The sequence below is a fragment of the Oncorhynchus masou genome, chromosome 19 (assembly GCF_036934945.1).
Source record: "Oncorhynchus masou masou isolate Uvic2021 chromosome 19, UVic_Omas_1.1, whole genome shotgun sequence".
NCBI classification, from domain to species: Eukaryota; Metazoa; Chordata; class Actinopteri; order Salmoniformes; family Salmonidae; genus Oncorhynchus; species Oncorhynchus masou.
In genome coordinates this window covers 32,049,915-32,072,609 of record NC_088230.1, presented here as the reverse complement: position 1 = coordinate 32,072,609, position 22,695 = coordinate 32,049,915, and the positions used below count along the sequence as shown (strand labels likewise).

The 22,695-nt window shown below is 45.0% G+C and overlaps 1 protein-coding gene across 2 annotated transcripts in view; it reads left to right on the top strand.

The window, feature by feature from the left end:
* Positions 1–22,695, top strand: part of LOC135506182 (protein eva-1 homolog A-like) — a 186,840-nt gene that overhangs the window by 99,827 nt on the left and 64,318 nt on the right. Inside the window, exon 1 of one of the 2 annotated variants that reach the window (XM_064925666.1) lies at positions 11,511–11,873. The exons of the other annotated variant lie outside the window; for it this stretch is intronic. Within the exon in view, the coding sequence (XP_064781738.1) occupies positions 11,759–11,873 (115 nt within the window). The 5' untranslated portion in view covers positions 11,511–11,758. Of the gene's footprint in view, positions 1–11,510; positions 11,874–22,695 lie in introns of those variants that run through there. 2 annotated transcript variants of the gene reach the window in all.

Genomic DNA, 22,695 nt, shown 5'->3' with positions numbered 1-22,695 from the left:
AGTTGGGATGGGAAAACTTAAAACTAGCTGTTATTGGCAGAGAGGTTTGGAACTCTTTCTTGTTGGTCTATTAACAAATTTACTTCCTGGTGATGTCACCAGGTAGGCCAAAACTACATCCCACCAAACAGCTTTTACACTAAAAGGGCATCATCATCATTTTCACAATTTCACAATATTATTTCAACCTCATTATGTACTGTGGAAATTTGACTGCACTGTGCCTTTAATCTCAAGGGAAGACGTATTGAAGATTAAACATGTTTTATGTTTTCTTACTTACAAAATGGTCTTGATCACTCCTGAGGGGATAGACTCACTCCTTAGCAATAACAAAGCCGTAAATGGCCTGGAATGAGTCAGCAGTCCCCCCACAGATCACACACCCACACACACACACTTCCTGTCCCAGATCCCCCTTCACACAAGGTGACCCTTTTAGGTTCTATGTAGCAACCCTTTCTTCTAGCATATACCTTACACCAGTATAACCACCTCATCTAGTTCCCTGGGTCCATATTCTCCAGTCCTGAGCCCGTAGGCCTTAGTCTCTAGCGCTAACCTCCAGCCTGGAAGCCTTAGTCTCTACACTAACCTCCAGCCTGGAGGTCTTAGTCTCTGGCGCTAACCTTCAGCCTTAGTCTCTACGCTAACCTCCAGCCTGGAGGTCTTAGGCTCTGGCGCTAACCTTCAGCCATAGTCTCTACGCTAACCTCCAGCCTGGAGGTCTTAGTCTCTGGCGCTAACCTTCAGCCTTAGTCTCTACGCTAACCTCCAGCCTGGAGGTCTTAGGCTCTGGCGCTAACCTTCAGCCATAGTCTCTACGCTAACCTCCAGCCTGGAGGTCTTAGGCTCTGGCGCTAACCTTCAGCCATAGTCTCTACGCTAACCTCCAGCCTGGAGGTCTTAGTCTCTAGCGCTAACCTTCAGCCTTAGTCTCTACGCTAACCTCCAGCCTGGAGGTCTTAGTCTCTAGCGCTAACCTTCAGCCTTAGTCTCTACGCTAACCTCCAGCCTGGAGGTCTTAGTCTCTAGCGCTAACCTTCAGCCTTAGTCTTTGGTGCTAACCTCCAGCCTGGAGGTCTTAGACTCTGGCGCTAAACTCCAGCCTGGAGGCCTTAGTCTCTGGCGCTAACCTCCAGCTTGAAGTTGTAGTCTCTGGTGCTAACCTCCAGCCTGGAGGTTTTAGTCTCTGGCACTAACCTCCAGCCTGGAGGTCTTAGTCTCTGGTGCTAACCTCCAGCCTAAGTCTCTGGTGCTAACCTCCAGCCTGTAGGCCTCAGTCTCTGGTACTAACCTCCAGCCTTAGTCTCCGGTGCTAACCTCCAGCCTTAGTCTCTGGTGCTAACCTCCAGCCTGGAGGTCTTAGTCTCTGGTGCTAACCTCCAGCCTAAGTCTCTGGTGCTAACCTCCAGCCTGTAGGCATCAGTCTCTGGTGCTAACCTCCAGCCTGTAGGCCTTAGTCTCTGGTGCTAACCTCCAGCCTGTAGGCCTCAGTCTCTGGTGCTAACCTCAAGCCTGTAGGCCTCAGTCTCTGGTGCTAACCTCCAGCCTTAGTCTCTGGTGCTATCCTCCAGCCTTAGTCTCTGTTGCTAACCTCCAGCCTTAGTCTTTGGTGCTAACCTCCAGCCGTAGTCTCAGGTGCTAACCTCAAGCTTTAGTCTCTGGTGCTAATCTCCAGCCTGGAGATTGCTCCTTTTTCCAGTTCCCCACTCAGTCCTCACCCAAGGCCCCCCACTACCCTTCTCTCCTCTGTCTGATCTTGTCTCAGCCAGCTAAGTGCTGCAATTTATCCGTATCCTGTTGCCAATCACCAACATTTATTAGGCATTCCTTTACCTTTTATCTCCTGTTGGAACCTACCGCTAACCTCCACTAACCTACCAAACCTATCACTAACCTACCAAACCTACCACTAACCTACCAAACCTACCACTAACCTCCACTAACCTACCAAACCTAGCACTAACCTCCACTAACCTACCAAACCTACCACTAACCTACCAAACCTACCACTAACCTCCACTAACCTACCACTAACCTCCACTAATCTACCAAACTTACCACTAACCTCCGCTTGTTCAGAGATTTCTTATGTTGTTCAGAGGGCCGTTCGGGGCCATCTATTACACCAGTGCACAGCGAGGGGGCGTCTATGTGAAGTTGGGAAGTTTAAAGAGAGAGAGACTTTATCTTGATAAGTCAGTGGGGCTTTATTGCCTGAGTGCCAGAGTAGGAGGCCTGTGTGTTATTAGTTATGGATGGATGTGGATGTGAGTTATCGATGAATGTGGATGTGAGTTATGGATGGAGGTTAATGTGAGTTATCGATGAATGTGGATGTGAGTTATGGGTTATGGATGGATGTGGACGTGAGTTATGGGTGGATGTTGACGTGAGTTATGGGTGGATGTTGACGTGAGTTATGGGTGGATGTTGACGTGAGTTATGGATGGATGTTGATGTGAGTTATGGATGGATGTTGATGTGAGTTATGGATGGATGTGAGTTATGGGTTATGGATGAATGTGGATGTGAGTTATGGATGGAGGTTGATGTGAGTTATCGATTAATGTGGATGTGAGTTATGGGTTATGTATGGATGTGGATGTGAGTTATGGATGGATTTTGATGTGAGATATGGATGGATGTGGATGTGAGTTATGGGTTTTGGATGGATGTGGATGTGAGTATTGGATGGATGTTGATGTGAGTTATGGATGGATGTTGATGTGAGTTATGGATGGATGTTGATGTGAGTTATGGATGGACGTGGATGTGAGTTATGGATGAATGTTGATGTGAGTTATGGATGGATATGGATGTGAGTTATGGATGGATGTGGATGTGAGTTATGGATGGATGGATGTGAGTTATGGATGGATGTGGATGTGAGTTATGGATGGATGGATGTTGATGTGAGTTATGGGTTATGGATGGATGTTGAGGTGAGTTATAGGTTATGGATGGATGTTGATGTGAGTTATGGATGGATATGGATGTGAGTTATGGATGGATGTGGATGTGAGTTATGGATGGATGGATGTTGATGTGAGTTATGGGTTATGGATGGATGTTGAGGTGAGTTATGGATGGATGTTGATGTGAGTTATGGATGGATGGATGTTGATGTGAGTTATAGGTTATGGATGGATGTTGATGTGAGTTATGGATGGATGTTGATGTGAGTTATGGATGGATGGATGTTGATGTGAGTTATAGGTTATGGATGGATGTTGATGTGAGTTATGGATGGATGTTGATGTGAGTTCTGGGTGGATGTTGATGTGAGTTATGGATGGATGTTGATGTGAGTTATGGATGGTTGTTGATGTGAGTTATGGATGGATGTTGATGTGAGTTCTGGGTGGATGTTGATGTGGGTTATGGATGGTTGTTGATGTGAGTTATGGATGGATGTTGATGTGAGTTATGGGTTATGGATGGATGTTGAGGTAAGTCCTGGGTGGATGTTGATGTGCTTCTACACCTGCATTGCTTGCTGTTTGGGCTTTTAGGCTGGGTTTCTGTACAGCACTTTGAGATATCAGCTGATGTACGAAGGGCTATATAAATACATTTGATTTGATTATTAGTGGATGTGAGTAATGAATGCATGTGAATGTGAGTTGAGGATGGTAATGGGAGTTACACATGTAAGAGAACACGTACACACACACACACACACACACACACACACACACACACACACACACACACACACACACACACACACACACACACACACACACACACACAGGAAATATGCTAATACAGAGACACATATTGTTCCAACGTACACGGCAAGCATGCATACATACAGGCCCATCCCCCAATTCCACACTGTCATCAGCATACTGTGAAACTGCTGGGGAGATGTTTATTTTGGCTCAGGTGTGTTGTGTGTGTGTGTGTGTGTGCGTGTGTGTGTGTTTGTGTGTGTGTGCGTGTGTGCGTGTGTGCGTGTGTGTGTGTGTGTGCGTGTGTGCGTGTGTGTGTGTGTGTGTGCCTTTTCTTATCTGCAGGCCAACTAAACAGCACATGGTCCACTTGGTCTGCTACCTCCTGCATCCTCCTGTCTGTTTTGGATACCATTTAACACACACACACACATCTGAATGGAGATGATCAGGAGGGTATGACACACAGGAAATGCCTGACCACAGGTCTCTGTTGGCTGTTGAGCTGTATGCGAGTATGTTAGGTAGAAGAATCCTGTTCTGATATCCTCTCACTATTCACTAGTACTGTCTGTTCTGATATCCCCTCACTATCCACTAGTACTGTCTGTTCTGATATCCCCTCACTATCCACTAGTACTGTCTGTTCTGATATCGCCTAACTATCCACTAGTACTGTCTGTTCTGATATCGCCTAACTATCCACTAGTACTGTCTGTTCTGATATCGCCTAACTATCCACTAGTACTGTCTGTTCTGATATCGCCTAACTATCCACTAGTACTGTCTGTTCTGATATCGCCTAACTATCCACTAGTACTGTCTGTTGTGATATCCCCTACTATCCACTAGTACTGTCTGTTCTGATATCCCCTCACTATCCACTACTACTGTCTGTTCTGATATCCCCTCACTATCCACTAGTACTCTCTGTTCTGATATCCCCTCACTATCCACTAGTACTGTCTGTTCTGATATCCTCTCACTATCCACTAGTACTGTCTGTTCTGATATCCCCTCACTATCCACTAGTACTGTCTGTTCTGATATCCTCTCACTATCCACTAGTACTGTCTGTTCTGATATCCCCTACTATCCACTAGTACTGTCTGTTCTGATATCGCCTAACTATCCACTAGTACTCTCTGTTCTGATATCCCCTCACTATCCACTAGTACTGTCTGTTCTGATATCCCCTCACTATCCACTAGTACTGTCTGTTCTGATATCCTCTCACTATCCACTAGTACTCTCTGTTCTGATATCCCCTCACTATCCACTAGTACTGTCTGATCTGATATCCCCTCACTATCCACTAGTACTGTCTGTTCTGATATCCCCTCACTATCCACTACTACTGTCTGTTCTGATATCCCCTCACTATTCACTAGTACTGTCTGTTCTGATATCGCCTAACTATCCACTAGTACTGTCTGTTCTGATATCGCCTAACTATCCACTAGTACTGTCTGTTCTGATATCCCCTCACTATCCACTAGTACTGTCTGTTCTGATATCGCCTAACTATCCACTAGTACTGTCTGTTGTGATATCCCCTACTATCCACTAGTACTGTCTGTTCTGATATCCCCTCACTATCCACTACTACTGTCTGTTCTGATATCCCCTCACTATCCACTAGTACTCTCTGTTCTGATATCCCCTCACTATCCACTAGTACTGTCTGTTCTGATATCCTCTCACTATCCACTAGTACTGTCTGTTCTGATATCCCCTCACTATCCACTAGTACTGTCTGTTCTGATATCCTCTCACTATCCACTAGTACTGTCTGTTCTGATATCCTCTCACTATCCACTAGTACTGTCTGTTCTGATATCCCCTCACTATCCACTAGTACTGTCTGTTCTGATATCCCCTCACTATCCACTAGTACTGTCTGTTCTGATATCCCCTTACTATCCACTAGTACTGTCTGTTCTGATATCCCCTTACTATCCACTAGTACTGTCTGTTCTGATATCCCCTCACTATCCACTAGTACTGTCTGTTCTGATATCCCCTTACTATCCACTACTACTGTCTGTTCTGATATCCCCTCACTATCCACTAGTACTGTCTGTTCTGATATCCCCTTACTATCCACTACTACTGTCTGTTGTGATATCCCCTCACTATCCACTAGTACTGTCTGTTCTGATATCCCCTCACTATCCACTAGTACTGTCTGTTCTGATATCCTCTCACTATCCACTAGTACTCTCTGTTCTGATATCCCCTCACTATCCACTAGTACTGTCTGTTCTGATATCCCCTCACTATCCACTAGTACTGTCTGTTCTGATATCCCCTCACTATCCACTAGTACTGTCTGTTCTGATATCCCCTCACTATCCACTAGTACTGTCTGTTCTGATATCCCCTCACTATCCACTAGTACTGTCTGTTCTGATATCCCCTCACTATCCACTAGTACTGTCTGTTCTGATATCCCCTCACTATCCACTAGTACTGTCTGTTCTGATATCCCCTCACTATCCACTAGTACTGTCTGTTCTGATATCCCCTTACTATCCACTACTACTGTCTGTTCTGATATCCCCTTACTATCCACTAGGACTGTCTGTTCTGATATCCCCTTACTATCCACTAGTACTGTCTGTTCTGATATCCCCTTACTATCCACTAGTACTGTCTGTTCTGATATCCCCTTACTATCCACTAGTACTTCTATTAAGTTTCAAGTTTTATTACTCATGTACACAGGATACATATGGCATACACCGTCCAATGAAATTCCTGGTATACACCGTCCAATGAAATTCCTGGTATACACCGTCCAATGAAATTACTGGCATACAACGTCCAATGAAATTCCTGGTATACAACGTCCAATGAAATTCCTGGTATACACCGTCCAATGAAATTCCTGGTATACACCGTCCAATGAAATTCCTGGTATACACCGTCCAATGAAATTCCTGGTATACACCGTCCAATGAAATTCCTGGTATACACCGTCCAATGAAATTCCTGGTATACACCGTCCAATGAAATTCCTGGCATACAACGTCCAATGAAATTCCTGGCATACACCGTCCAATGAAATGCTTACTTGCAGGTTCCTTCTGGACAATGCAACAACAATAATAAATAATAATAGGAACATAAAGTTAATGTCTCAGAAGAACAGAATAAACATGTTAACATCAGTAGAATACAGGAGGCCCAATTTATAGTACAATATTTACACATGTTTGTGGAAGAGAGGATTGGAGAGAAGTGTTTAAATTGTGCACTATTAAATTGTGCAGTATTCATCAATCATAATAAGAATCTGGTAGCAGCCGTTGTGATGTGTGTAGAGTGTGTGCGTGTAGAGAGTGTGTGTGTGTGTGTGCGTGTGTAGTGTGTGTAGAGTGTATGCAGTGTGTGTGTGGAGGATCAGTGCAGGTGGCACTGACACGCACACACACACACACACACACACACACACACACACACACACACACACACACACACACACACACACACACTGGTTTTGTCAGTTGTTTCTGAGAAAATCAGTGTCCCCTTAGCGTATATTTTTGCTACAGCACCAACGTTTTAGCAAGAACATAATGCTCAACAGCATCTGACAACTATAAATACAGCACCTCAAATAGTTAACCTGACTTGTTTCATGTATTGAGTTGGATTGAATTGAAATGATTTCAGTTAAGTGGTCTGTGCACTTTACCCAAGCTGTCCTGTCAGCGAATCAGATGCTGTGGTAGGAACTCGAGGCGTTTTGGCGTTCGTGGGCGGGTGGGCAGGCAGGTGGGTAGGTGGGTGGGAGGTTTCCATGGTGATTTGCTGATGCCAGACAGTCAGAGGATTGTGCTTGGTCAGGACCTCTTGGTCAGCATGTTTAGTCAGCTGATGTCTGTCCCGCTCCCACACAAACTAGCTCACTCACATCATCTAATAGCTGCTGGTACACAAATGCACACACACACACACACACACACACACACACACACACACACACACACACACACACACACACACACACACACACACACACACACACACACACACACACAAATAAACACAATCTCTATGAACTTGATACAATTCTCAGTTGAATACACTTCAGATAGGATGGTTTGGTTCCTAAGGGACATACAGTAAGAGATGTGTTGTTTTAATTAAGTGGCTTTCACTTTCAAACCAAAGGTGTTTTACCCCCCCCCCCCTCTCTCTACCTCCTTTCTCTCAATTAATGTTCAATTTAAGGGCTTCATTGGCATGGGAAATATATGTTCACATGGCCAATGTAAGTGAAGTGCATAATAAACAAGTGAAATAAACAAATCAAATTAACAGTAAACATTACACTCACAAAAGTTCCAAAAGAATAAAGACATTTCAAATTTGATTTTATGTGCAAATAGTTAAATTACAAAAGGTTCTTCACTGGTTGCCCTTTTCGTGTAGCAACAGGTCACAAATATTGCTTGTGTGATGGCACACTGTGGCATTTCACCCAGTAGATATGAGAGTTTATCAAGATTGGGATTGTGTAATCTGAGGGAAGTATGGGTCTCTAATATGGTCATACATTTGACAGGAGGTTAGGAAGTGCATCTCAGTTTCCACCTCATTTTGTGGGCAGTGTGCACATAGCCTGTCTCCTCTTGAGAGCCATGTCTGCCTACAGCGGCCTTTCCCAATAGCAAGGCTGTGCTCACTCAGTCTGTACAGAGTCAAAGCTTTCCTTAAGTTTGGGTCAGTCACAGTGGTCTGGTATTCTGCCACTGTGTACTCTCTGTTTAGGGTCAAATAGCATTCTAGTTTGATCTGTTTTTTTGTAATTCTTTCTAATATGTCAAGTAATTATCTTTTTGTTTTCTCATGATTTGGTTGGGTCTAATTGTGTTGCTGTCCTGGGGGTTTGTTTGTGTTTGTAATCAGAGCCCCATGACCAGCTTGATTAAGGGACTCTTCTCTAGGTTCATCTCTCTGTAGGTGATGGCTTTGTTATGGAAGGTTTGGGAATCGCTTCCTTTTAGGTGGTTTTAGAATTTAACGGGTCTTTTCTGGGTTTTGATCGTTAGCGGGAATCACCCTAATTCTCTGCATGCATTATTTGGTGTTTTACATTGTACACTGAGAATACTTTTGCAGAATTCTGCAATTTGGTGTTTGTCCCATTTTGTGAATTCTTGGTTAGTGAGCGGACCCCAGACCTCATAACCATTAAGGGCAGTGGGTTAAAAAACTGATTCAAGTACTTTTAGCCAGATCCTAATTGGTATGTTGAATTGTATGTTCCTTTTGATGTCATAGAAGTCCCTTCTTGCCTTGTCTCTCAGATCGTTCACAGCTTTGTGGAAGTTACCTGTGTCGCTGAAGTTTAGGCCGAGGTATGTATAGTTGTTTGTGTGCTCTAGGGCAACGGTGTCTAGATGGAATTTGTATTTGTGGTCCTGGCAACTGCACCTTTTTTGGAACACCATTATTTTTGTCTTACTGAGATGTAGGTCTGACACAATCTGTGCAGAAGATCTAGGTGTTGCTGTAGGCCCTCCTTGGTTGGTGACAGAAGCACCAGACCATCAGTAAACATTTGACTTCATATTCTAGTAGGGTAAGGCCGGGTGCTGCAGACTGTTCTGAAGAGTGTGGGGCTTAATCTGCATCCCTCTCTCACCCCACGGCCCTGTGGAAATGTTATGTTGGTTTTTTGTGACTTTTAACCGTACACTTGTTGTTTGTGTACATGGATTTTATAATGTTGTATGTTTTTCCCCCAACACCACTTTTCATCAATTTGTATAGCAGGCCCTCATGCCAAATTGAGTTAAAAAAAAATGAAATCAACAAAGCATGAGAAGACTTTGCCTTTGTTTTGGTTTGTTTGTATGTCAATTAGGGTGTGCAGGGTGAAAACGTGGTCTGTCGTACGGTAATTTCGTAAAAAGACAATTTGACATTTGCTCAGTACATTTTTACATTTGTACAGTACATTTGCTCTCTCTCTCTCTCTCGCTCTCTCTCTCTCTCTCTCTCTGTACCCCCTTTCTCTCTAGTGCTCTCTCTCCTACTATCTCCCCCTCTCTCTCTCCCTCTCTCTCTCTCTCTCTCCCTCCCACTATCTCTCTGTACCCCCTTTCTCTCTCTCGCTCTCTCTCCTACTATCTCTTTCTCTCTCTCCTACTATCTTTCTCTCTCTCTCTGTACCACCTATCTCTATCTAACTCTCTCTCTCTAACTCTCTCTATCTGGGTCTCCTACGGGTGGTTTGTATACGGTAAACAATGGCATCGTTCTGATTTTTTCAGTCAAGGGGAGAGCTGTTCTGTTAAGCTTTTCCTCATAAGCTTTAGAAATGGAACAATTTGAACACGCACTATGGTTTGTCCATATTTGTTTGCTAATGGCATCTTTTGTTGGTCTGGAAAGTCGGGGATACAATAGAAGCCTAAGACACTGAAATGATTCCTGCAATGCTCTAAGCAAGTTGACTAATTTTGTGTTCCTTTGTAGCAACATTCTGCGTTTACCTTCTTCCCAGGTAGCTGAGTGGAGTAAGTGACGTGCTTTCATTTTGTCTTCAGACACTAATCATTTCCAGTCAATAGCTGCTTTCAGTTTTCCTTCTGTGGTTGAGGAACAGAGAGAGAGAGAGAGGTGGAAACTGAGCTGCACTTCCTAACCTCCTGCCAAATGTATGACCATATTAGAGACACATATTTCCCTCTGATTACACAGACCCACAAATAATATATGACATTTGAAAAGTCTTTATTATTTTGGAACTTTTGTGAGTGTAATGTTTACTGTTCATTTTTTGTTTATTTCACTTTTGTTTATTATCTATTTCACTTGCTTTGGCAATGTAAACATACGTTTCCCATGTCAATAAAGCCCTTAAATTGAATTGAAATTGAGAGCGAGAGAAGCAGAGTGAGAGAGAGACAAGCAAAGTGAGAGTGAGAGACAAACAGAGAGGGAGAGAGAAAGAGAGACAAGCAAAGTGAGAGAGAGAAAGAGAGACAAGCAGAGTGAGAGACAGAGGGAGAGAGAAAGAGAGACAAGCAGAGTGAGAGAGAGAAAGAGAGAGAAGCAAAGAGAAAGAGAGACAAGCAGACTGAGAGTGAGAGACAAACAGAGGGAGAGAGAAAGAGAGACAAGCAGAGTGAGAGAGAGAAAGAGACAAGCAGAGTGAGAGAGAAAGAGAGACAAGCAGAGTGAGAGAGAGAAAGAGACAAGCAGAGTGAGAGAGAAAGAGAGACAAGCAAAGTGAGAGTGAAAGACAAGCAGAGAGAGAGAGAAAGAGAGACAAGCAGAGTGAGAGAGAGAGAGACAAGCAGAGTGAGAGAGAGAGACAAACAGAGAGGGAGAGAGAAAGAGAGACAAGCAGAGTGAGAGAGGCAGAGAGACAAGCAGAGTGAGAGAGAGAAAGAGGGACAAGCAGAGTGAGAGAGAGGCAGAGAGAGGAGAGGGAAAAAGGGGTAGAGCGAGAGAGAAACTCAATATACTTTAAAATGACTAAAAACCGAATGTAAACTGTGTATAAATTATAATGGACCTACATTCATATAGTTTCTTAAATGTGTCCAGCTCACTAATTATCACTGAAATGAAAGCTAGACTCGATAGATAGAGACAGTGTGGAAATCAACATTTTCAGTGCTGCCCTCCGGACCTCGTTGAAGACCGGGGAAAATGAGTTTGACACCCCCGGTGTAGGTGGACACCATATGCCCCATGCTCTCTCTCTCTCTCTTTTTGTTTTTCCTCCTCGCTCTTTCCCGCTGTCACATTCCACTGCTAGGAAGCACGGGGTTTAATGTTCGCTGCCCACAAGAGGAGGACGGAAGAAACGAGCTGAAAGAGTAGTAAGAGCAAGCCAACAGAAGAGTTCCGCCTACTCCAGCCTTCCCTGGTTTACCTTCTCTCTTTCTCTCCTTCTCTCTTTCTCTCCCTTTCTCTCCGGATCGGACGGAGAAAGAAAACTCTGTCCAAAGTATTTTGGGTGTACGGGGAGGGAGTAGTTGCATTGCAAATGAGCGTACCTTCTTAAATGCGCAATACTTTATTTTTTATTTCTCCATCTCTCCTTTTTTTGGATGCGCGTTTTCAGGGGGAAAGACAGACAGACACACACACACACACACACACACTCTCACTCACTCACTGGAAAACAGAGACAGAGTTACTACCAGGACTCCGGACGATGTGTGTGTAAGTGTCACGTTTTTCTCTCCCTCTGTTGCTAGAACAGTGAAGCATGTTACTGTGCTGGTTTAAATAATGCCCATAGCTTCAGTTTTACATTAACTTGCATTTTGTAGTTCTCTTTCAGTTGAATATGGCACACTTCTTGTAGGCTACAGTACAGTGTGATGGTACTGATAGTAGTCATATGGGCTACAGTACAGTGTGTTGGTACTGATAGCAGTCATATGGGCTACAGTACAGTGTGTTGGTACTGATAGCAGTCATATGGGCTACAGTACAGTGTGATGGTACTGATAGCAGTCATATGGGCTACATTACAGTGTGATGGTACTGATAGCAGTCATATGGGCTACAGTACAGTGTGATGTTACTGATAGCAGTCATATGGGCTACAGTACAGTGTGATGGTACTGATAGCAGTCATATGGGCTACAGTACAGTTTATAAAGGCTACAGTACAGTGTGTTGGTACTGATAGCAGTCATATGGGCTACAGTACAGTGTGATGGTACTGATAGCAGTCATATGGGCTACAGTACAGTTTATAAAGGCTACAGTACAGTGTGTTGGTACTGATAGCAGTCATATGGGCTACAGTACAGTGTGATGGTACTGATAGCAGTCATATGGGCTACAGTACAGTTTATAAAGGCTACAGTACAGTGTGTTGGTACTGATAGCAGTCATATGGGCTACAGTACAGGGTGATGGTACTGATAGCAGTCATATGGGCTACAGTACAGTGTGATGGTACTGATAGCAGTCATATGGGCTACAGTACAGGGTGATGGTACTGATAGCAGTCATATGGGCTACAGTACAGTTTATAAAGGCGACAGTACAGTTTATAAAGGCTACAGTACAGTTTATAAAGGCTACAGTACAGTTTATAAAGGCTACAGTACAGTTTATAAAGGCTACAGTTTATTTAGGCTACAGGACAGTGTGATGGTACTGATAGGTACATTTTTGTCTCACTTCTTTTTCTCAAGAGGAGAACTGAGTATTTTCTCTTCTTGTTGTATGCTATTTCTAACTCAGAGCTCAGTATCGTGTTATTGCTAACGTAGAGCTCAGTATCATGTTATTGCTAACTGAAGGCTCAGTATCATGTTATTGCTAACTTAGAGCTCAGTATCATGTTATTGCTAACTCAGAGCTCAGTATCATGTTATTGCTAACTTAGAGCTCAGTATCGTGTTATTGCTAACTCAGAGCTCAGTATCATGTTATTGCTAACTTAGAGCTCAGTATCATGTTATTGCTAACTTAGAGCTCAGTATCATGTTATTGCTAACTTAGAGCTCAGTATCGTGTTATTGCTAACGTAGAGCTCAGTATCATGTTATTGCTAACTGAAGGCTCAGTATCATGTTATTGCTAACTGAAGGCTCAGTATCATGTTATTGCTAACTCAGAGCTCAGTATCATGTTATTGCTAACTTAGAGCTCAGTATCGTGTTATTGCTAACTTAGAGCTCAGTATCGTGTTATTGCTAACTTAGAGCTCAGTATCGTGTTATTGCTAACGTAGAGCTCAGTATCATGTTATTGCTAACTGAAGGTTCAGTATCATGTTATTGCTAACTTAGAGCTCAGTATCATGTTATTGCTAACTTAGAGCTCAGTATCATGTTATTACTAACTGAAGGCTCAGTATCATGTTATTGCTAACTTAGAGCTCAGTATCGTGTTATTGCTAACTTAGAGCTCAGTATCATGTTATTGCTAACTTAGAGCTCAGTATCGTGTTATTGCTAACTTAGAGCTCAGTATCGTATTATTGCTAACTTAGAGCTCAGTATCATGTTATTGCTAACTTAGAGCTCAGTATCGTGTTATTGCTAACTTAGAGCTCAGTATCGTGTTATTGCTAACTTAGAGCTCAGTATCGTGTTATTGCTAACTTAGAGCTCAGTATCGTGTTATTGCTAACTTAGAGCTCAGTATCGTGTTATTGCTAACTTAGAGCTCAGTATCGTGTTATTGCTAACTTAGAGCTCAGTATCGTGTTATTGCTAACTTAGAGCTCAGTATCATGTTATTGCTAACTTAGAGCTCAGTATCGTGTTATTGCTAACTGAAGGCTTAGTATCATGTTATTGCTAACTGAAGGCTCAGTATCATGTTATTACTAACTGAAGGCTCAGTATCATGTTATTGCTAACTTAGAGCTCAGTAACATGTTATTGCTAACTTAGAGCTCAGTATCGCGTTATTTCTAACTTAGAGCTCAGTATCATGTTATTGTTAACTCTAGCTAGCAATATTTTTTGCCAGTCAAATCAGTCAAAACACACAAAAAAGAAACGTTCCAATGATGATTCCCCACATGGCAGTTTCTTGTCATTCTTGCTAGCATTCTGGCTATCCAGAATCACAACAGCCTACCCCATTGAGGAGCGCACATGACGTTGTCAGCTAACACATCATTGAAGGTTCAGTACTGAATCTCACATGTTATTCCTCATTGAAGGTTCAGTATTGAATCTCTCATTTTATTACTCATTGAAGGTTCAGTATTGAATCTCTCATTTTATTCCTCATTGAAGGTTCAGTATTGAATCTCTCATTTTATTCCTCATTGAAGGTTCAGTATTGAATCTCTCATTTTATTCCTCATTGAAGGTTCAGTATTGAATCTCTCATGTTATTCCTCATTGGGAGCTCAGTATTGAATCTCTCATGTTATTCCTCATTGGGAGCTCAGTATTGAATCTCATGTTATTCCTCATTGGGAGCTCAGTATAGCTCACTGGTGATGAAGCCAGCCGTCGGCACTCGTCTCTGGGAGGATTCCTATGGGAAATGAAGGGACAAGTGTTCAGTGTCAGACTAGCAGTGAGAGATTTACAGGCTGGAAGTGAGTGGATTAAGACTCCGACAGCGAACCAAGACTGAGACATGGTGAGCCTGTGTGGACAGAAGAGAGAAATTCAGCAACAACAGCAAGAGACAGCTGTCCTCCTAAAATAATGCATATGGCATGTGTTGGCGGTGCTTATTTGCGAGCCAGTCGGACATAACTTCAGTGGTTTGTGTATGAGAGAGAGTAAATGAAAGAGAGAGAATGACAATGGAAGATAAATTGGATTGTGTATTGTGACAGAGGCCGAAACACAGAGAGGTAGACTAGAGAGAGGTGAGAGCATGGGAACAGTCTCTCCCTTGGTCATAGATGGTCAGTGTGGGTAGTAATGAGGTGCTGGTCGTATTGAGCAGGCTCCACTGGCTCCATTATTGGACCAGGCTGGCATTTTGCTATATTCCCACAGAGCGGGCATGGGATGTCTGTCTGTCTGTCTGTCTGTCTGTCTGGTCTCTAGTTGTCTGTCTGGTCTCTAGTTGTCTTTCTGAAGTCTAGTTGTCTGTCTGTCTGAAGTCTAGCTGTCTGTCTGTCTGAAGTCTAGCTGGCTGTCTGTCTGATGTCTAGCTGGCTGTCTGTCTGTCTGTCTGGTGTCTAGCTGTCTGTCTGTCTGATGTCTAGCTGTCTGTCTGTCTGGTGTCTAGCTGTTTGTCTGGATGGTGTCTTGCTGTCTGTCTGTCTGCCTGGTATTTAAGGAAGTGGTGACGTGGTGGCCTGGTGTCTAACTGTCTGCCTGGATGGATGGATCTGAATGGCTGGCTGGATGACTGGATGGATGACTGGCTGGCTGTCTGGATGGTTGGCTGTCTGGATGGCTGGCTGGCTGGCTGTCTGAATGATGGATGGCTGTCTGGATGGATGACTGGCTGGCTGTCTGGATGGATGGTTGGCTGTCTGGATGGCTGGCTGGTTGACTGGCTGTCTGGATGGATGGATGGATGGCTGTATGGATGGCTGGCTGTCTGGATGGATGGTTGGCTGGCTGGCTGGATGGCTGGCTGGCTGTCTGGATGGTTGGTTGGCTGTATGGATGGTTGGATGGGTGACTGGATGGATGGATGGTTGGCTGGCTGGCTGTCTGGATGGATGGTTGGCTGGCTGTCTGGATAACTGGATGGATGGATGGTTGGCTAGCCGGAAGAGTGAGTGACCACCTGTTAGCATTAACTTAATACACTGTTGTTATAATGTACTTCTATCATGATAGATTCCCATGTTGCACTTATCAAACTAAACTTAACTGGGGTTGATGATGTTTGTTGCTCTGTGCATGGTTAGTGTTTACCCCTCACGGGTGTTCTCCTTCTAATTGAATGTGTTTATTTTGAGAAAACTCTGCCTCAGCGTGGGTCCACGGTCACCACGACCGCAGCCTGAATACTTAACCACTCAACCTCCCATGTACACTTTCACAGTCATAAACTAGGAGCATGCCACCAGCTGCTTCAATTCAGAAACTTAGACCAGACAATGAACTAGGAGCGTGTCACCAGCTGCTTCAGTTCAGACAATGGAGGTGGGGTAACCCTACCCCCTCTCAGTGTTTTACCCCTACCCCCCCAGTGTTATACCCCTGCCCCCCCAGTGTTATAACCTCTACCCCCCTCTCAGTGTTATACCCCTACACCCCTCTCAGTGTTATACCCCTACCCCCTCTCAGTGTTATACCCCTACCCCCCAGTGTTATACCCTCTACCCCCTCTGTGTTATACCCCGACACCCCTCTCAGTGTTTTACACCTACCCCCTCTCAGTGTTATACCCCTACCCCCCCCAGTGTTATACCCTCTACCCCCCTCTGTGTTATACCCCGACACCCCTCTCAGTGTTATACACCTACCCCCTCTCAGTGTTATACCCCTACCCCCCTCTGTGTTATACCCCCCTCTGTGTTATACCCCGACACCCCTCTCAGTGTTATACACCTACCCCCTCTCAGTGTTATACCCCTACCCCCCTCTGTGTTATACCCCCCCCAGTGTTATACCCCTACGCCCTCTCAGTGTTATACCCCTACCCCCCCCAGTGTTATACCCCTACCTCCCCCAGTGTTATACCCCTACCCCCCTCTCAGTGTTATACCCCTACGCCCTCTCAGTGTTATACACCTACCCCCTCTCAGTGTTATACCCCTACCCCCTCTGTGTTATACCCCCCAGTGTTATACCCCTACGCCCTCTCAGTGTTATACCCCTACCCCCCCAGTGTTATACCCCTACCCCCTCTCTGTGTTATACCCCTACCTCCCCCAGTGTTATACCCCTACGCCCTCTCAGTGTTATACCCCTACGCCCTCTCAGTGTTATACCCCTACCTCCCCCCAGTGTTATACCCCTACGCCCTCTCAGTGTTATACCCCTACGCCCTCTCTGTGTTATACCCCTACCTCCCCCCAGTGTTATACCCCTACGCCCTCTCAGTGTTATACCCCTACGCCCTCTCAGTGTTATACCCCTACCCCCCCAGTGTTATACCCTCTACCCCCCTCTGTGTTATACCCCGACACCCCTCTCAGTGTTATACACCTACCCCCTCTCAGTGTTATACCCCTACCCCCCCAGTGTTATACCCTCTACCCCCCTCTGTGTTATACCCCTACACCCCTCTCAGTGTTATACACCTACCCCCTCTCAGTGTTATACCCCTACCCCCTCTGTGTTATACCCCCTCTGTGTTATACCCCGACACCCCTCTCAGTGTTATACACCTACCCCCTCTCAGTGTTATACCCCTACCCCCTCTGTGTTATACCCCCCAGTGTTATACCCCTACGCCCTCTCAGTGTTATACCCCTACCCCCCCAGTGTTATACCCCTACCTCCCCCAGTGTTATACCCCTACCCCCTCTCAGTGTTATACCCCTACGCCCTCTCAGTGTTATACACCTACCCCCTCTCAGTGTTATACCCCTACCCCCCTCTGTGTTATACCCCCCAGTGTTATACCCCTACGCCCTCTCAGTGTTATACCCCTACCCCCCAGTGTTATACCCCTACCCCCCTCTCTGTGTTATACCCCTACCTCCCCCCAGTGTTATACCCCTACGCCCTCTCAGTGTTATACCCCTACGCCCTCTCAGTGTTATACCCCTACCTCCCCCAGTGTTATACCCCTACGCCCTCTCAGTGTTATACCCCTACGCCCTCTCTGTGTTATACCCCTACCTCCCCCAGTGTTATACCCCTACGCCCTCTCAGTGTTATACCCCTACGCCCTCTCAGTGTTATACCCCTACCTCCCCCAGTGTTATACCCCTACCCCCCCAGTGTTATACCCCTACGCCCTCTCAGTGTTATACCCCTACCCCCTCTCAGTGTTATACCCCTACCTCCCCCCAGTGTTATACCCCTACGCCCTCTCAGTGTTATACCCCTACGCCCTCTCAGTGTTATACCCCTACCTCCCCCCAGTGTTATACCCCTACCCCCCCCAGTGTTATACCCCTACGCCCTCTCAGTGTTATACCCCTACCCCCTCTCAGTGTTATACCCTTACCCCCCAGTGTTATACCCTCTACCCCCTCTCAGTGTTATACCCCCTCTCAGTGTTATACCCCTACCCCCTCTCAGTGTTATACCCCTACCCCCTCTGTGTTATACCCCCCTCAGTGTTATACCTCTACCCCCCTCAGTGTTATACCCCTACCACCCTTTGTGTTATACACTTACCCCCCCCCTTAGTGTTATACACCTACCCCCCTTAGTGTTATACTCCTAAATCAAAATCAAATTTATTTATATAGCCCTTCGTACATCAGCTGATATCTCAAAGTGCTGTACAGAAACCCAGCCTAAAACACCAAACAGCAAGCAATGCAGGTGTAGAAGCACGGTGGTTAGGAAAAACTCTCTAGAAAGGCCAAAACCTAGGAAGAAACCTAGAGAGGAACCAGGCTATGTGGGGTGGCCAGTCCTCTTCTGACTGTGCCGGGTGGAGATTATAACAGAACATGGCCAAGATGTTCAAATGTTCATAAATGACCAGCATGGTTGAATAATAATAAGGCAGAACAGTTGAGACTGGAGCAGCAGCACGGCCAGGTGGACTGGGGACAGCAAGGAGTCATCATGTCAGGTAGTCCTGGGGCATGGTCCTAGGGCTCAGGTCCTCCGAGAGACAGAAAGAAAGAGAATTAGAGAGAGCATATGTGGGGTGGCCAGTCCTCTTCCGGCTGTGCCGGGTGGAGATTATAACAGAACATGGCCAAGATGTTCAAATGTTCATAAATGACCAGCATGGTCGAATAATAATAAGGTAGAACAGTTGAAACTGGAGCGGCAGCACGGCCAGGTGGACTGGGGACAGCAAGGAGTCATCATGTCAGGTAGTCCTGGGGCATGGTCCTAGGGCTCAGGTCCTCAGAGAGAGAGAAGGAGAGAATTAGAGAACGCACACTTAGATTCACACAGGACACCGAATTGGACAGGAGAAGTACTCCAGATATAACAAACTGACCCCAGGCCCCCGACACATAAACTACAGCAACATAAATACTGGAGGATGAGACAGGAGGGGTCAGGAGACACTGTGGCCCCATCCGAGGACACCCCCGAACAGGGCCAAACAGGAAGGATATAACCCCACCCACTTTGCCAAAGCACAGCCCCCACACCACCAGAGGGATATCTTCAACCACCAACTTACCATCCTGAGACAAAGCTGAGTATAGCCCGCAAAGATCTCCGCCATGGCACAACTCAAGGGGGGGTGCCAACCCAGACAGGATGACCACATCAGTGAATCAACCCACTCAGGTGACGCACCCCCTCCAGGGACGGCATGAGAGAGCCCCAGTAAGCCAGTGACTCAGCCCCCGTAATAGGGTTAGAGGCAGAGAATCCCAGTGGAAAGAGGGGAACCGGCCAGGCAGAGACAGCTAGGGTGGTTCGTTGCTCCAGAGCCTTTCCGTTCACCTTCCCACTCCTGGGCCAGACTACACTCAATCATATGACCCACTGAAGAGATGAGTCTTCAGTAAAGACTTAAAGGTTGAGACCGAGTTTGCGTCTCTGACATGGGTAGGCAGACCCTTCCATAAAAATGGAGCTCTATAGGAGAAAGCCCTGCCTCCAGCTGTTTGCTTAGAAATTCTAGGGACAATTAGGAGGCCTGCGTCTTGTGACCGTAGCGTACGTGTAGGTATGGACGGCAGGACCAAATCAGAGAGATAGGTAGGAGCAAGCCCATGTAATGCTTTGTAGGTTAGCAGTAAAACCTTGAAATCAGCCCTTGCTTTGACAGGAAGCCAGTGTAGGGAGGCTAGCACTGGAGTAATATGATCAAATTTTTTGGTTCTAGTCAGGATTCTAGCAGCCGTATTTAGCACTAACTGAAGTTTATTTAGTGCTTTATCCGGGTAGCCGGAAAGTAGAGCATTGCAGTAGTCTAACCTAGAAGTGACAAAAGCATGGGTTAATTTTTCTCCATCATTTTTGGACAGAAAGTTTATGATTTTTGCAATGTTACGTAGATGGAAAAAAGCTGTCCTTGAAATGGTCTTGATATGTTCTTCAAAAGAGAGATCAGGGTCCAGAGTAATGCCGAGGTCCTTCACAGTTTTATTTGAGACGACTGTACAACCATTAAGATTAATTGTCAGATTCAACAGAAGATCTCTTTGTTTCTTGGGACCTAGAACAAGCATCTCTGTTTTGTCCGAGTTTAAAAGTAGAAGGTTTGCAGCCATCCACTTCCTTATGTCTGAAACACATGCTTCTATCAAGGGCAATTTTGGGGCTTCACCATGTTTCATTGAAATGTACAGCTGTGTGTCATCCGCATAGCAGTGAAAGTTAACATTATGTTTTCGAATAACATCCCCAAGAGGTAAAATATATAGTGAAAACAATAGTGGTCCTAAAACGGAACCTTGAGGAACGCCGAAATTTACAGTTGATTTGTCAGAGGACAAACCATTCACAGAGAGAAACTGATATCTTTCCGACAGATAAGATCTAAACCAGGCCAGAACTTGTCCGTGTAGACCAATTTGGGTTTCCAATCTCTCCAAAAGAATGTGGTGATCGATGGTATCAAAAGCAGCACTAAGGTCTAGGAGCACGAGGACAGATGCAGAGTCTCGGTCCGATGCCATTAAAATGTAATTTACCACCTTCACAAGTGCCGTCTCAGTGCTATGATGGGTCTAAAACCAGACTGAAGCATTTCGTATACATTGTTTGTCTTCAGGAAGGCGCAACAGTTTTTTTCATTTTTTTGAGAGGAATGGAAGATTCGATATAGGCTGATAGTTTTTTATGTTTTCTGGGTCAAGGTTTGGCTTTTTCAAGAGAGACTTTATTACTGGCACTTTTAGTGAGTTTGGTACACATCCGGTGGATAGAGAGCCGTTTATTATGTTCAACATAGGAGGGCCAAGCACAGGAAGCAGCTCTTTCAGTAGTTTAGTTGGAATAGGGTCGAGTATGCAGCTTGAAGGTTTAGAAGCCATGATTATTTTCATCATTGTGTCAAGAGATATAGTACTAAAACACTTGAGTGTCTCTCTTGATCCTAGGTCCTGGCAGAGTTGTGCAGACTCAGGACAACTGCGCTTTGGAGGAATACGCAGATTTAAAGAGGAGTCCGTAATTTGCTTTCTAATGATCATGATTTTTCCTCAAAGAAGTTCATGAATTTATTACTGCTGAAGTGAAAGCCATCCTCTCTTGGGGAATGCTGCTTTTTAGTTAGCTTTGCGAAGAGAAGCCTGTAATTTTCATCATAGGTACACTTCAACTATGACAGACAAAATTAGAAAAAAAATTCACATCACATTGTAGGATTTTTAATGAATTTATTTGCAAATTATGGTGGAAAATAAGTATTTGGTCAATAACAAAAGTTTATCTCAAAACTTTGTAATATACCCTTTGTTGGCAATGACAGAGGTCAAACATTTTATGTAAGTCTTCACAAGGTTTTCACACATTGTTGATGGTATTTTGGCCCATTCCTCCATGCAGATCTCCTCTAGTGCAGTGATGTTTTGGGGCTGTTGCTGGGCAACACGGACTTTCAACTCCCTCCAAAGATTTTCTATGGGGTTGAGATCTGGAGACTGGCTAGGCCACTCCAGGACCTTGAAATGCTTCTTACGAAGCCACTCCTTCATTGCCCGGGCGGTGTTGTTTGGGATCATTGTCATGCTGAAAGACCCAGCCACGTTTCATCTTCAATGCCCTTGCTGGTGGATGGAGGTTTTCACTCAAAATCTCACGATACACGGGCACATTCATTCTTTCCTTTACACGGATCAGTCGTTCTGGTCCTTTTGCAGAAAAACAGCCCCAAAGCATGATGTTTCCACCCCCATGCTTCACAGTAGGTATGGTGTTCTTTGGATGCAACTCAGCATTCTTTGTCCTCCAAACACGACGAGTTCAGTTTTTACCAAAAAGTTATATTTTGGTGTCATCTGACCATATGACATTCTCCCAATCTTCTTCTGGATCATCCAAATGCTCTCTAGTAAACTTCAGACGGGCCTGGACATGTACTGGCTTAAGCAGGGGGACATGTCTGGCACTGCAGGATTTCAGTCCCTGGCGGCGTAGTGTGTTACTGATGGTAGGCTTTGTTACTTTGGTCCCAGCTCTCTGCAGGTCATTCACTAGGTCCCCCCGTGTGGTTCTGGGATTTTTGCTCACCGTTCTTGTGATCATTTTGACCCCACAGGGTGAGATCTTGCGTGGAGCCCCAGATCGAGGGAGATTATCAGTGGTCTTCCATTTCCTAATAATTGCTCCCACAGTTGATTTCTTCAAACCAAGCTGCTTACCTATTGCAGATTCAGTCTTCCCAGCCTGGTGCTGGGATTTTGTTTCTGGTGTCCTTTGACAGCTCTTTGGTCTTGGCCATAGTGGAGTTTGGAGTGTGAGTGTTTGAGGTTGTGGACAGGTGTCTTTTATACTGATAACAAGTTCAAACAGGTGCCATTAATACAGGTAACGAGTGGAGG